General features: G+C 37.7%; 1 protein-coding gene across 3 annotated transcripts in view; it reads right to left on the bottom strand.

The window, feature by feature from the left end:
• Window positions 1–685: 685 nt before the first annotated feature.
• Window positions 686–13629, bottom strand: part of LOC132396777 (DNA topoisomerase 1-like) — a 40491-nt gene continuing 27547 nt past the window's right edge. The window contains exons 9-15 of one of the 3 annotated variants that reach the window (XM_059974661.1): window positions 9639–9824; window positions 6885–6953; window positions 6583–6697; window positions 4375–4502; window positions 2530–2624; window positions 1594–1743; window positions 686–1105 (exon numbers count right to left, since the gene is read on the bottom strand). In XM_059974661.1, coding sequence (XP_059830644.1) covers window positions 1003–1105; window positions 1594–1743; window positions 2530–2624; window positions 4375–4502; window positions 6583–6697; window positions 6885–6953; window positions 9639–9824 — 846 coding nt within the window. In that variant the 3' untranslated portion in view covers window positions 686–1002. The remainder of the gene's footprint in view (window positions 1106–1593; window positions 1744–2529; window positions 2625–4374; window positions 4503–6582; window positions 6698–6884; window positions 6954–9638; window positions 9825–13629) is intronic. The other 2 variants (XM_059974672.1, XM_059974679.1) reach the window with 2 other exon arrangements.

Here is a 13629-nt window from a genome sequence, read left to right as displayed (position 1 = left end):
GGAGAGATTTCTGAAGGACGGTGGTCTGGTTTTAGAGTCATTTTGGTGGGAGCTGCAGCATGGGAGATAAGGGAATATGCCACAGAATGCCATAGGAAGTAGAATCCCTGTTGCGAGAAGTGCTTTGTACAGATTAATGGCCCCAAGGAGGAGGGGCAAATACTCCCAAGCTAGTTGTTCAAGATGGCCTTCAAGGGAAACTTGCATTGGTGTTTTCACGCAGACCGTGGGTCCAGTGTGTGGGTAAAGTGATACACCCCCAACTACTCCAGAAATAAGCTCCAATGATTTTTGTGCACATTGGACTGGTTTAACTGTAATGGGCCCTCTCAGTTTTATTTTCTGTTTTCCTGTAACTGTAAAGTCGGTAAATATACTTCTATAATTTTATGCTAGTGTAAGATCGGTCATTTCTGGGCCACCGATCACTGTATGTGGGCAGTATTAACACAGTATTCACTCATAATAAGGTTCCTGATTGGTTGAACCTCAAATCGTACCGACCCTAAACATATATAGCTTTTTAAAGGCAGCTTTCTCACCGCTGAGTATGTAGCTGTCAGCTAACAAGCCATATTGGTGTAAGAACCCCATTGAGAGGGTTACAGTTGTATATGATATTCCCCTGCAACGGCAGTGGTTGCATATTTTACATGTAACAGCTCAAGAATTTTGAATGCGACTGAGATATTAAGATGATGAGAATGAATTTATTTGTTCAGAAGGAAATCATTCCCTGTGTATACTCAAGAATGTGTTCCACAAAGACAAATGTAATTTTCATTTGGCTTATATACTCATTACCTCTAATCTTACTTCTTTCCACATTTCCTACCAAACGTGCACAATGCAAACTTATCAAAAAATTGTATTATATATAAACTTAACGAATACAAAATTAACAGAAACATTCACCGAAGTGTTTGAGTACAAATCTTTATAATGCAACATTTCTTTTAACTCCCTGAGGTACAGAGCAATTGCTTTGAGTTGAGAATTGTTTTAGAATTCAAAATCCTCCTCAGTCATATCAATAGCCCAGGCAAATTTCTCTCTCTGTGTCTTATTGTAGATCTTTTCAATGGGAATGTTCCATTTCTTGCACCTTCAAAAAACAGAAAATGGATTGGTAACCAAATTGTACAATTTTATGCTGGGAACTACTCAACTGCAATTTCATGAATCAGCAGGATACTAAAGATTACGTTGACCAAATCAGAAAAGATGAAACACAGTTTTTAGAAAGCATTATAGAGAGCAAAATAATAAAGGCTATTTGAAATTTGTAACTGCTATAAATTGAACAGTATCTGGAAAAACAAAAATTGAAGTCTTGAAGGGAAAAACTATTTGTGCCACCCAGTTAGCCCTTCAATATCTGAATTTGTTGGATGTGAATGAAGCAACATTGATATTCAAAAACTTCTTCTGCAGTAAACAGTCACTTAATATGCAACTCCCATGCTTTATTAATACTTTTTTCATAGAATGGATTATTCAGTAGATCAAATTCCATTCTTTCCCATTTCTCACTGCAATGGCTAAAACAATTTTGCATTTCAACATTAAAAAAAAAGTATTATTCTTGCTCACCAAGCCACTGTGATTCTAGGATCAAGATAGTTCAGTTTGGATGTGCCCAATGCAATCTGCTTGTTCTCCTCTCTGTCTGTTGCTTGAACCTCCAATTTTTTCAATTGTTCTTCTAACTTTTGGACAAGTTTCTTCTTCTTTTCAACCACACTACACAGAGAAGCTTCAAGTTAATTCATTTAGAAAAGCATTTCAAGAAGTTTATTTTTCCCCATTCTCACCCTTCCTGCATCCAACCAACCAAGACAACTGAACTTCAGTCAGTTGTCAAAATTTCACCGGTCTTTCCACTCTTTCCCTCTCAACCTCTTCCTCCATATTCTAGGTGCTTCTTTCTTCCTTACCAAATAATGCATTATTAACATGTCAATGCCTGAATATTATCAGAGCAATTGGCTACAGAGTGCAACATAATTCTGTCAGGTTCACTGTAGATTTTTCACAAGACGATAATGGTCTACAAACTGAAACAATATGATGGGAAAAGAAGGATAAGGTTAAAGCTAAAACTAGCTGTTTCATGGTATTACCAAGAAATACTGCTACAGCAGGAGGGTATCAGAAACCTGGATATCCTTCTTGGAATACCTGGCATGGCTAAAATTAATGCTAGCTAGGGAAGAATATTAAAGGTTATGCAACCATAGTTGACAGATTCAGAATAGCCATGAACCAATTGAATGGCAATTCAGTTGAGAGCTGAATGGCCTCTGCCTGTTCCTGGCCTATCAATGCAGGAGTCAGTTTGATATGAGCATCCTGTTAACATCAGAGTAAGCTGGGAGGAAAATCCTTTGAAACAAGAGTGCATTAATGCTGTAAAAGTGATTTCCTATCAGCTCAACAGAGAGAAAAAAAACATTTATACACATTTCATTGCTTCCTATTGAATAATTAATTTTAGTAAAAGATTGTTCAATGATTTTTCAGACTTACTGTTTAGATTTTTCATCTTTTTTCATTTTGCAATCCACCTTGGCATTTTTCAGATCTTTCTTAGCTGCATCAAGTTGCTCCATTTTTGCTTCAATCTGCCAACAGAAAAATGTGAATTTTAAATCACACCTGATTTATTCCTACCAAATTTACTGATTCCCAATCAAGTGATAAACCACAAAATTGTCACCCTTACTAATGAGATAAACCGTGGCATCCAATGTTAAAAAAGTAATCAATAAAATAACGATTAGATGGGTGATGAAGATAATATTTTCATCTGAGTAAGTGTGTGAAGGCAGAAAAAAAAAGACCATGTAAAGGTAATCAATAGGACTATGGAATGAAGAGGGAAGCTCCCATTTTTGTTAACATGGACACGATGAGTCAAATGAAATCCTTCTGTGTCATAAATTTCTGATTCTATAGCAGGCCCTCAAGTTACTTATCTGTGAGGTGAGTAAACCACCCCACTTCACTAACAAGACCTCAGTTAACGTTTAAAAATGAAGGGTTCTTTGAGTAGCAATAGAATTTATCTGACTGACTGAGTCGCCTGACACGGAGATGAACTGTCCCAGCAATCATGGTTGAAGCTGGAAAGGTTTCTATTGCAGCTTCACATCACAAGGCAAGTTTTATCTAGATAAACAGCACATCCTTCAGATCTCATTAAGCACTACACTGTGCAATGCACCTGAAAATATTTAATAGACAAAACTTAACCTTTTAATTTAACCCAACTTTGGTATTAGTTGAACTCATGTTTAACTTCCTTTCATAATTTGAAGTTAACATACATTTCTGAAATTAAGTTATACCTATAATGAAGTTAAAAGGCATTAATATTTTAAAATTTTCTTTCTTCTCTAATTGCAATGTCTGCAAATGCTGATCCTTGAAGTGGATAGATGACAACTTAATATTTTTCAGTGGGACAGGATATGCAGGGAAACTGAAAACTTGGGGAAATAATGAACAGGACAAATCAAACAAATCAATTTTTTTGAAGAGCCTTGATGGAATCATATTGACCATACACATATAGGATTGGTGATTACTGTAGGATTGATGGAGGCCAACTTAATTCAGTCTCAGGACGTGAATATTCTAAGAAAAGTTGGCAATTAATGCTTATCCCTCAGAAAGGTACCCTGACTGCCAGAACCCATCTGGTAAAGGCACTCTCATTACACTTTTAGGTTAGGGAGCAGGTGGATTTTAATCCCAGGATAATAGGAATGGTAATGTACTTCCAAGATACAATGGGGTGTGATGAAGGAAAATAATTTTAACTGAATTAATTTGAAACAATTCACTTTAATTAACAGAAGATCTGTCTCCACTTCTAAAATGATGGAGAATGTAAATAACAAACATGATGACAGAGCTTTTACAAATGGTAACTGAAAACACTGATGACATTTAAAATGTGACCCCAGTTAAGTTTATGTTAGCAAATTAAAAACATCCAGACAAGTTGTTAATTAGAAATCTTTCCTTGTAGTAAAAAGTCTGAATAGAACTTATAAAACAAAAAGAATGTTGGGAAATGTAGTGAAATTCTGTGGAAAATTGCTAGCTTACGATAATGGAATTTTCAGACAAGTTATCAGGAAAAGCTGGCAAGTCACATGGTGCCTATAGTTCTGTAGCGCAATATAAAATACTTCCAAAATAGACAAGTTGCCCACTAAAAAGGAATAGGTTCACTTGTGTAAAATGCTTGGTTGCATTCTTCTTAAAAAGCATTACACTGACTAATTGCTAGTCCAATCTACAACCCTAGCTCTGTAAATGCACATTTCAGTTTTATTTTCTGTTTTGGTTCTCAGGACATTGTACCTTGGCCTGCATGTTTTTCATGGTTTTCTCGAAGGTTTTCGGGGGTGCCCTCTGGTGGTTGCACAGAACGGCCACTGCTCTGTTAGCTCTGTTATAGGACAGGATTTTTTCTGCAACACTGTCTTCGGCTATAAAGAAAAATGTAAACAAACCAGGTCACTGAAAAAAATTGCATTACAGTGAATTCTACAAACTATTTCAGCTGCACAAGGATCCAGAAAACCCTTCAACACCAACTTTCAGTCACAAATGACAAATCATAGGAACAGTTATTCACGTAAACCTCTTATTGGCTAATTTATGTTAAACCCCATTAGATTCTTTATTCTTGACTTCTTGAATTCAACAATAATGCGATTTCTGACCTGAAAGCTTCGATTGCCCAGTGTTCATTATCAATTAGACTGTTCCAGATATGCATTCACTTTATGCAATTATGGGCTTCCTGATACAAATCTCAAATAATCTTATTTTAGGATTGACCCTCACAGCTACGTTGTTCTGGAGTGACCCACTTCAAAGTTTTTCTGTATCTGCACTACTTAAATTTTTAACATGCTAACTTGCTTCTGTACTCAAGTTTGCTCAGGAGCCTTCTTGGAAATGATATGACAATTGCTTGGGGCTAAACATGGTAACAGCTTTGTGGGCAGCAAACAAAACGGCTAATTATTTTATTAAACAAACATTTTCTGGACTACGATCACTGGAATCCACAGCTTTTGGGAGGTAGCTTTTGAAATGCAGGTATAACCAGGTGTTTTTGTTGGCAAACTGGTATGGCCGTGGCAGCCTTTGCTGGAGCAGACTTGACCAGATTGAAGCGGTGGAGCCTGGGTTCCAAGAGCAGACAGCAAACCGATGTTTAGCTGATTTAAGCACCAAGCCAGATAAAAAAGGTCAAGGTGTCATGGCCAAAGGATAAGGAGAAGCTGGTGTTCAGCTCTACTCTGAGGCTTTTCAGCGGTGAACTGACTCTGCAGCTGTGGCGGGCAGCCATCAGCACTCAACTGGCTCCATGGCTGCGGACTCATTTTCGGGTACACTGCTGTTCATGTTTAGTTATTTGTTGGGTTTTTTTTTTAAAGAGTTTGCACTTGTTCAGTTTTTTCACACATTGGCTGATGGTTTTTTACGTGGATTCTCTTGTGTTTCTTTGTTTTGTGGCTGCCTGCAAGACGACAAATCTCAAGGTTTTATATCGTATATACACACTTTGATAATAAATGTACTTTGAGCTATAAACTTTGAACTTTTGAATTGGGTTGAGTGAGTGTTCCTGCTCAAGGTACTTGCATTTCAATACCATTACTATAAGTATTTAAGGGAGTTTGGATTTCTTCTGTGGATGCTGAAGAACCTATTTCAATGCAATGCACAAATCAGAACTGCACCCATTTGTTTTTAGAATCAGGTTTCCAGTCTAATTAGATAAAATTTTGAACACTTTGGAGACCAAGAAACAGTTCAGAATCCCAAAGTATCCCTTGTCACACTCAATACAAAATAGTTGCAGACAAGCACCCACTGCCATAAAGCAAACATGCGCAAAGAGAATAGAAACATTTGTAATAGTAAACTGGGATCTTTATATCAGTTGAAGTCATGTTGAATATCTAAAGTGTAAAATAAATTTGATCAAAGAAAGAAAAAAATATAGGTGTTAAAAATCCAGCTAAAAACCTGAGTGGGTTTTAATTGCCAGCTAGTTTCTAAAACAAAACATTATTTTATTTAACTTAACCAGGAATTTCTTCTTTAAAAAACCTAAAAAATAGTAAAAATCAAAGGAACTAAGATACTGGAAAAATGAAATAAAATCTGAAAGTGCTGGAAACATTCAGCAGCACAAAAAGAAAATAAATGTTAAATGCTTCAGGTTAAAGAAAGGCTAACCTGAAACTCCAACTCTTTACAGATGCTACCAGAGCTACTAAATAAGAGCAACGTTTTCTGATGTCTAAACAATTAGTGCACCTATTTTTTTTGGTGAAAATCGAAACTGCAGACGTGGAAAATAACAAATAAAATCAAACTGCAGCTGTGATTTCCTCTTAATCGAGATACTGCCTGAATCTGCTGACTGCTTTGAACACTTTGTGCCTGACTCCATTTCTCATTAAAGGATTTACTCAATATTAAGTCATCGTATCTGCATATTTTGAACACATTTTGTATTTTTTATTCAATGAGAGAATAGCCACTTACGGTTTGTTAGTTCTGCCAATTGTTCTTGCAGTGTAATGGAGGCATTGCATGTCCGAAACACTTTGGCTGTGAGTCCCTCCATTAACTCTTGAAGATGCTTGTTCAAGTCTGAGGTCTATAGTAAAATAATAAAACAAATGTTTGTTTACATGCTCAGCTCCAGAGAAATACATTGCTTTCACTACAGTGAACAAAAGTTAGCAGAATTCAATACATACATTGATGTATTAAAACAGGTTTTCAGTAACAAGAACCTGAATTTAGATAAATCTGTACCAACAAGAACCACAAGAGAAACATACATTCAATCTGTCAAACAAGTCATCTGAAGGATCCTTATTGTCCATGAATAACTTTAGATTCTTGAACACCTATGGAAAGAATAAGTGATAGTTTACTCAAAATTAGTGTGTACTGCACAGAAATGTACAAATATAGGAACACCAAATAAAGAATCGGCATTTATATATAGTCTGTTTCATGGTGCAAGGTAATCTCAAACCACATTACCAGCAAATTGAGTCCTTCTGCTTTGTAGTTATTATTGTAATGGTGGGAATGTAGCAGCCAAATTGTGTAAAGTCCCTCAAATAACAAAAAAAAACAAATAATTTGTTTTGGTAAAAATTAATTGAAGATGAAATTGCACCAAGATTGTGGAGAGAACTTATTTGCCTTTCTTCAAATAATTCTCTGCATCCAAGGATACAGATGGAAGCTTAATTTAAAGCTTCATAAGTACTTCCCTATAGTACTCCTAAAGTATCAGCCTGGATAATATATTTAAATTCTTAGACTGGGCTTGAACCCACAATTAATTGGGACAAAAACAATATTCAATGATATCGTGAAGCTTGAGTAAATAAGCAAAGACAATGTTCATCATAATTCCGGATCAAAAAAAAGCACAGGTCTCAATTATAATCAACACTGAAAATACAAACGATAGACTAATGTATCACTAGGGTTTCAATAATATTCAATATTATTCAAATGGAATATTTTTATCCCATTTGAACTACACAAAAGTAGCCAAAGTTTGTTTTTGTTTGGGGTAACTTGAGGTTCACTGAGGTGTTGAGGAAGCCAATCAGTGTAATGACTCAGAAGTAATGAACTATAGAGACCTCAAAGACTGAAGATTTCAGCAGCGTAATAAAATTAACAAACCAAAAAGATCTGTGACACCAAAACATGACTTACTCAGTATGCAAGTAATGAACAATGGTCCATGCCTTCCAGGGTTTTGCCACGAGCTTTATTGACAGGGGACAGTGATGTACAATCAGGGTAGGTTGGCAGAAGTCCTTTGCCTTGTGGAAGTTGAATGTAAAATATATCTTGTATGCGTTAAGAAAGTGAGCTAACAATGGCATGATTTTGGACTCCAAATGCACGTGAACACAAACATTATCTGCATTTTGTGACTCAACTGCCTTGGTTCTGGAATATAGCCACTGTTAGTTATAATCTCCTTCTCCGAAAATAAGCTCTTGTCTGAAGCACTTATTGAAGATGGTGAGCAACACGGTTGAGAAATAGGGTTGGATATAATAGTTTATGCACTCATCCTTAACCAAACAATTAAACCGGGGTTCCTATCCTTTTTATATGACATGGAAAAATACCATTAAGTAAGGAGTCTGTGGACCCCAGGTCAGGAACTGATGGAATGTAGGTCTCAGCTATCGCGACTTCACAGCTTTTGCAATTTTAGTTTCGACATTCTATGATCACATCTTGCTCTAGTCCAAGGCAATTAATTTACAATTTGCTCTGGTAATAAGGCTAGATAATCTAGAGTTTTGCCTAAATGGCCTTTGAGATGATGCAGTACTAGGGATAAAACTTACAGAATCCTACAAGTATCAAATTGAGTTCACACTGGAGTAAATTGATGCAGTTGGCTAAAGCAGGGAGTAAGTAAGTAAGAACTTTTGCCTTGCAAAATCTGAGTTTTAACATACAAGGATTATTTTTCCATTCAATTATTCAATAAATTCTTTTAATTTATTATGAAAATATAAAATAGCTAGTTTGATACCAATAATTTGGTCATTCAGTATTAGGACAGAAAGTTGCAATGTAGAATGTGCTTTCAATTGTACCCAACAACAGGTTCACAACCTCAGCCATGTTACTCAGCATGGGTTCAGGATTTAAGCAGGTATATTAGCAAATTGCACAGATCAGAAAGGTTTTGTGTTTGAACCGTGGTTCAACTCAGATAATCATAAATACATAAATTAACAACTAGCACAGGCACCTTCACATTTTTGGACATCCTTAAAGGCTTCCTAATATTGAGATTTCCAGTAACATTACTGAGAATTCCTATGTGAAATTTAGCTAGTGTTTCACATTAGCCAAATAATTCCCAGACTGGTGTACCTAGTAGATATGCTAGGGCCCAGGTTTGATCCTCTGCTCCAGTGCTTTCTGTGTGGAGTCTGTAAGTTCTCCAGGGGTCCACATAGGACTTGGGAGGAAAGCACCTCACCTAGAGGAAACTAAAGATGAAGGATCTCGGCCTGAAACATCAACTGTTTACTCTTTTCCACAGATGCTGCCTGGCCTGCTAAGTTCTTCCAGCACTGTGCTTGTGTTCCTAAAGATGTGGCAGCTAGCAGGTTAATTGGTTGCTGTAAATCAGCAGTTATGTGTTGCTGAGTGGCAGAGTCTAGGGTCCGTGACTTTCTGATGCTCACAATGTCAGTCAAAACAAATTATGTCATTGGTAAAGAAACAGATTAATTTCATTCAAGATTCTCATTTTCAGTAACAGTAACAACTGGAAAATGACAACAGTTTCTCTCTCACATCAAGGCTATTTTAGCAACATTATTGCTGCTTTCTATTAAGCTCGATATAGATCACTATATCTGCACAATTTGCTGCTTTCACAAATGAATTTGTAGAAATGTTTGAAGAGTTCTTTTTCATTCTAAGCAGTGATTACTGAAATAACTGAATTACCAACATTAAAGCAGGCTAAGATGTTAGAGGTGTTTTGTCGTGTCTTTGCATTTCTGACTAGATGGAGTTGAAGACTATACCTTTTTCTCCACTGCTACCTTATTGTAGTATCGGATCGAGTCTTTTCCCAGGAAGTCAAATTCTACCACACATTGCTGTCCATCACAGTTATCATGCAAATTAATATGTTCAACACGGAGTGAGCAGCAACCAACTGTATCAGCAGTCTCCCCTTCTTCCTTCTCATTCCCAGCTCTCAAAGCCAACTGCAAAAGCACAGAAAAAATGTGCTAATTAAAGCCCAATTAAAAAAATACATACGTACTAGTCAATTGAACATCAGTTCTTATTACATTATTCTAATCACAAGAATGTGACAGTTTCCATAATGACTTGGCCAAAAATGTCTTCAGTTTTCATAAGAAGGGTCACATGCAAGACTTACGAGGGCCAAACAGCTTGTTTCAGAGTTTTGCTTATATAATGCTTGGGACCCATTTGAAGTTTTAAGCCAATAATTTGTAGATACCAAAGGAATCACCATAAATGCTTGATTTGCTGAGTTCCTCCAGCATTTTACATTGGAAACAATAACCAATACAGGAAAAGGGTCAAGGACATAATGATAGAGTTTGAGGTGCAAGGAAACAGATTAAAGTAGTGGGCCTTGATGGATGGATTACTAGCATGTAACACTGGATGTTAAGTATAGAAACAGGAAAATAATGCAGGATGCCTGCAGAAATGATGTACGTTGAAGTATTTCTGGACATTACAACATGGTCTTCAGCAGGAAGAATTTCCATAAGCCTAGCTGGTTCAAGCCTAATCAAATGAATCCTATGTCCTTACATGAAGAATGATTTAAACTAATTTGTCAGAGGAAGGTGGTCAGCAGCAAGTGCACACATGGAAAATAAAATTAAAAAAAACACTGAGACCAAAGCAGGAAAAATAAAATTGTGAATTTCCATAGCAAATATCAAGATGTTCCAATGCACTTTACAGTAAATGAAACACTTTGTGAAGCATGACGAAACAATTTATGGGGAAAAGTTGGCAACTAACATGCATACAGCATGAACCTACATAATGGAACAGTAATGGCAACATCATCATCTTTTAAAGCTTGCATCTTAAAGTTCAGGAATACCTCCTGTACCAATAGGATCTTCACCTGAAAATGCAAATGTAGTCTGAGTTTAAACTTATTGCTGTCATAGGTACATATACAGACAGTATACAGTAAATGCCATGAAAATTCAGCCTTTGTCTTGCAAATTAGTCTTGGTTAAAAATAAAGTAAGGTGTGAAGTTTCTTAGTATTAACTGAAAGGCAGCACCTCTGTCAAAAGTGTACCCTCTTAGAACCATATTAGAGGCTTGCTTTGGATCTTTTGCATGATTCTCTGGATCCACAACCTCCTAAATCAGAAAGACAAGAACATAGAGGGAAATGTAAAGTTATCCAGAATGCTGTACTGTGCATGAATTAATTAAAAAACAAGATTGAGAAGCAGCAAGCACAAGTTGCCAAATTGGGTTATGCTACAGTGACCAACAGAGATCAGGCTTACATACAAGCAGGAATACAAAATAAATGAAACACGTACAAAATGCTGGAGAAACTCAGCAGATCAGGCAGCATCTATGGAAATCAATAAACAGTCGACATTTTGGGCTGAGATCCTTCATGAAGATTGGAAAGGAAAGGGGAATAAAAAGGTGGGGAAAAGGGAAAGACGACAAGCTAGAAAGTCATAGATGAAGCCAGGTGGGTGGGGGTGGGGGAGGGGGAATGAAGTAAGAAGCTGAGTGGAAAAGGTAAAGTCTGGAAGAAGAAATCTGATGGGAGAGGAGAGTGGACTATGGGAGGAAGAAGAAAGGACATGAGGAGGAGGTGAGAGGTAGGTGAGGACAAGAGATAAGGGAATTGGGGAATAGAAGAGGGGAAGGGGAGGGAAAAAATTGCCAGAACGAGAAATCGATATTTATGCTATCAGGTTGGAGGCTACCTAGACAGAATATGAGATGTTACTCCTTCACCCTACGAGTGAGGCCATGAATCGACATATTGGAATGGAAATGGGGATAGGAATTAAAATGTTTGGTCATGAGGAAATTCTGCTTTATTACAGATGGGGCAGAGGTGCTCAACAGAGCAGATTCACAGGTGAATTGTTGCAGCAGCTATAAGGACTGATGAGGGAGAAGGTGAATAGGCAGGTGTGGCACTTATTCCACTTGCAAAGATAGGTGCCAGGAGGGAGATTAGTGGAGAGGGATGAATGAGCAAGAGAATCATGGAAGGAGCGATCCTGCAGATCGCGGAGACCTGGGGTGGGTGGCATGTGGGTGGAGGAGGTAAAGGATACCCTTGATGCTAGGGCTCCATTGAGGATGCCGGATGTTGTAGAGAATGATGGGTTGGACACAGAGGCTCAGGGGGTGGTGGGTGAGGACAAGAGCAACTCTATCCCTGTTAAGGTGGCAGGAAGATGGGGTGACCACAGATGTCCAGGAAATGTAGGAGATGTGGGTGTAGGCAGTTCAATGGTGGAGCAAGGCAAATCCTGTTCTTTGAAGGAGGACATCTGCTATGTCCTGGAAAGAAAAGCCTCATCCCAGGAACAGATGCAGCAGAGATAAAGGAACTGAGAAAAAGGAATAGCATTTTTACAGAAAACTTGGAGAGGTATAGTCAAGATAGCTGTGTGACTCTGTAGGTTTACAAAAAGATACTGGTAAATGGTTCATCTCTTGAGATGGAAACAGCATGAGAAAAGGGATACAGTACTTTTATTTTGTCTGAAATTAACACACAGAAAGTAGCTATTGGATTACTAGGTGTTTAGTATACACAAATGGTAAGAGGGACCTGGTGGAAGATCAATTGAAAAACTACAGAGAACGATAAATTGTTAGAATAGTAAGAATTTTAATTAATCTCATGGAGTCAAGTAGGAAAAAAATGTAAGGAAATTCTGATTGGTCACATTTTATTCGAAAACTTTCTGAATCAACAGGCTGCAATTTGTGGGAGTAATGACATGAACTTCAGGTTTTCTAGTGATGATTCAGTTATGTGTATTTCCCAAGTTTATATATGCAGTTAGTCATAGAAAAAAATAGCTCAAAATGAGGCCCTCATCTGTTCTCTGCTGAACCTTTTAAAATGTCTACTTCCTACGACCTGCTCTCCATACCCCTAATAATGCTTCAGATGATGGAAACGGTGGCTTTGTTGCCAAGTTTGCAGATTATAATGAAGACCGGTGAAAGAGCAGGTAGTGTTGAGGAAACAGGAAGGCTGCAGAAGGATGGGGTATATTTGGAGAACGGGCAAGAAAGTGGTAAATGAAATACAATGTTGGAAAATGCATGGTCAGGTACTTTGGTAGAAGAAATAAATGTGCGGCCTATTTTCCAAAAAATGGAAGAAAATCCAAAAATTTGATACGCAAAGGGATTGGGAGTCCTCGTGCGGAACACCCTGAAGGTTACTTTGCAGGTTGAGTCAGTGCTGAGGAAGGCAAATGCAATGTGAGCATTCATTTTAAGGGGTCTAGTATATATGTGCGGGGATGTGATGCTGAGGCTTTATAAGGCACTGGTGTGGCCTTACTTTGAGGTATTGTGAACACTTTTGAGCTCCTTATCTAAAAGATGTGCTGGCATTGGAGAGGATTCAGAGATAGTTCACAAGGATGATTCCTGGAATGAAAAGGTTATATGAGGATTGTTTAACAGCTCTGGGCCTCTGCTCTATGGAATTTAGAAGGATGATGGGGATCTCATTGAAACTTTTCAAATGTTGAAAGGCCTACACAGAGTTAAAGTGGAAAGGTTTCCTATGGTGGAGGAGTTTAGGACAGGAGGGCACAGCCTCAGGAAAGAGGGGCATCAATTTAAAACAGATGTGGAGAAATTACTAGAGCCAAGTGTTGAATTTGTGGAATTTATTATCACACGCAGCTGTGAAGGCCAGGTCACTGGGTCTATTTAAGGCAGGTTCTTGATCGGCCACGTCAAAGGTAACTGGGAGAAGGCTGAGGAAGGGAAAGAAGGATT

Source organism: Hypanus sabinus, chromosome 1 (genome assembly GCF_030144855.1).
Source record: "Hypanus sabinus isolate sHypSab1 chromosome 1, sHypSab1.hap1, whole genome shotgun sequence".
Classification (NCBI taxonomy): Eukaryota; Metazoa; Chordata; class Chondrichthyes; order Myliobatiformes; family Dasyatidae; genus Hypanus; species Hypanus sabinus.
The sequence above is the reverse complement of the archived record's forward strand: the minus strand, read 5'-3'. Positions and strand labels throughout refer to the sequence as shown.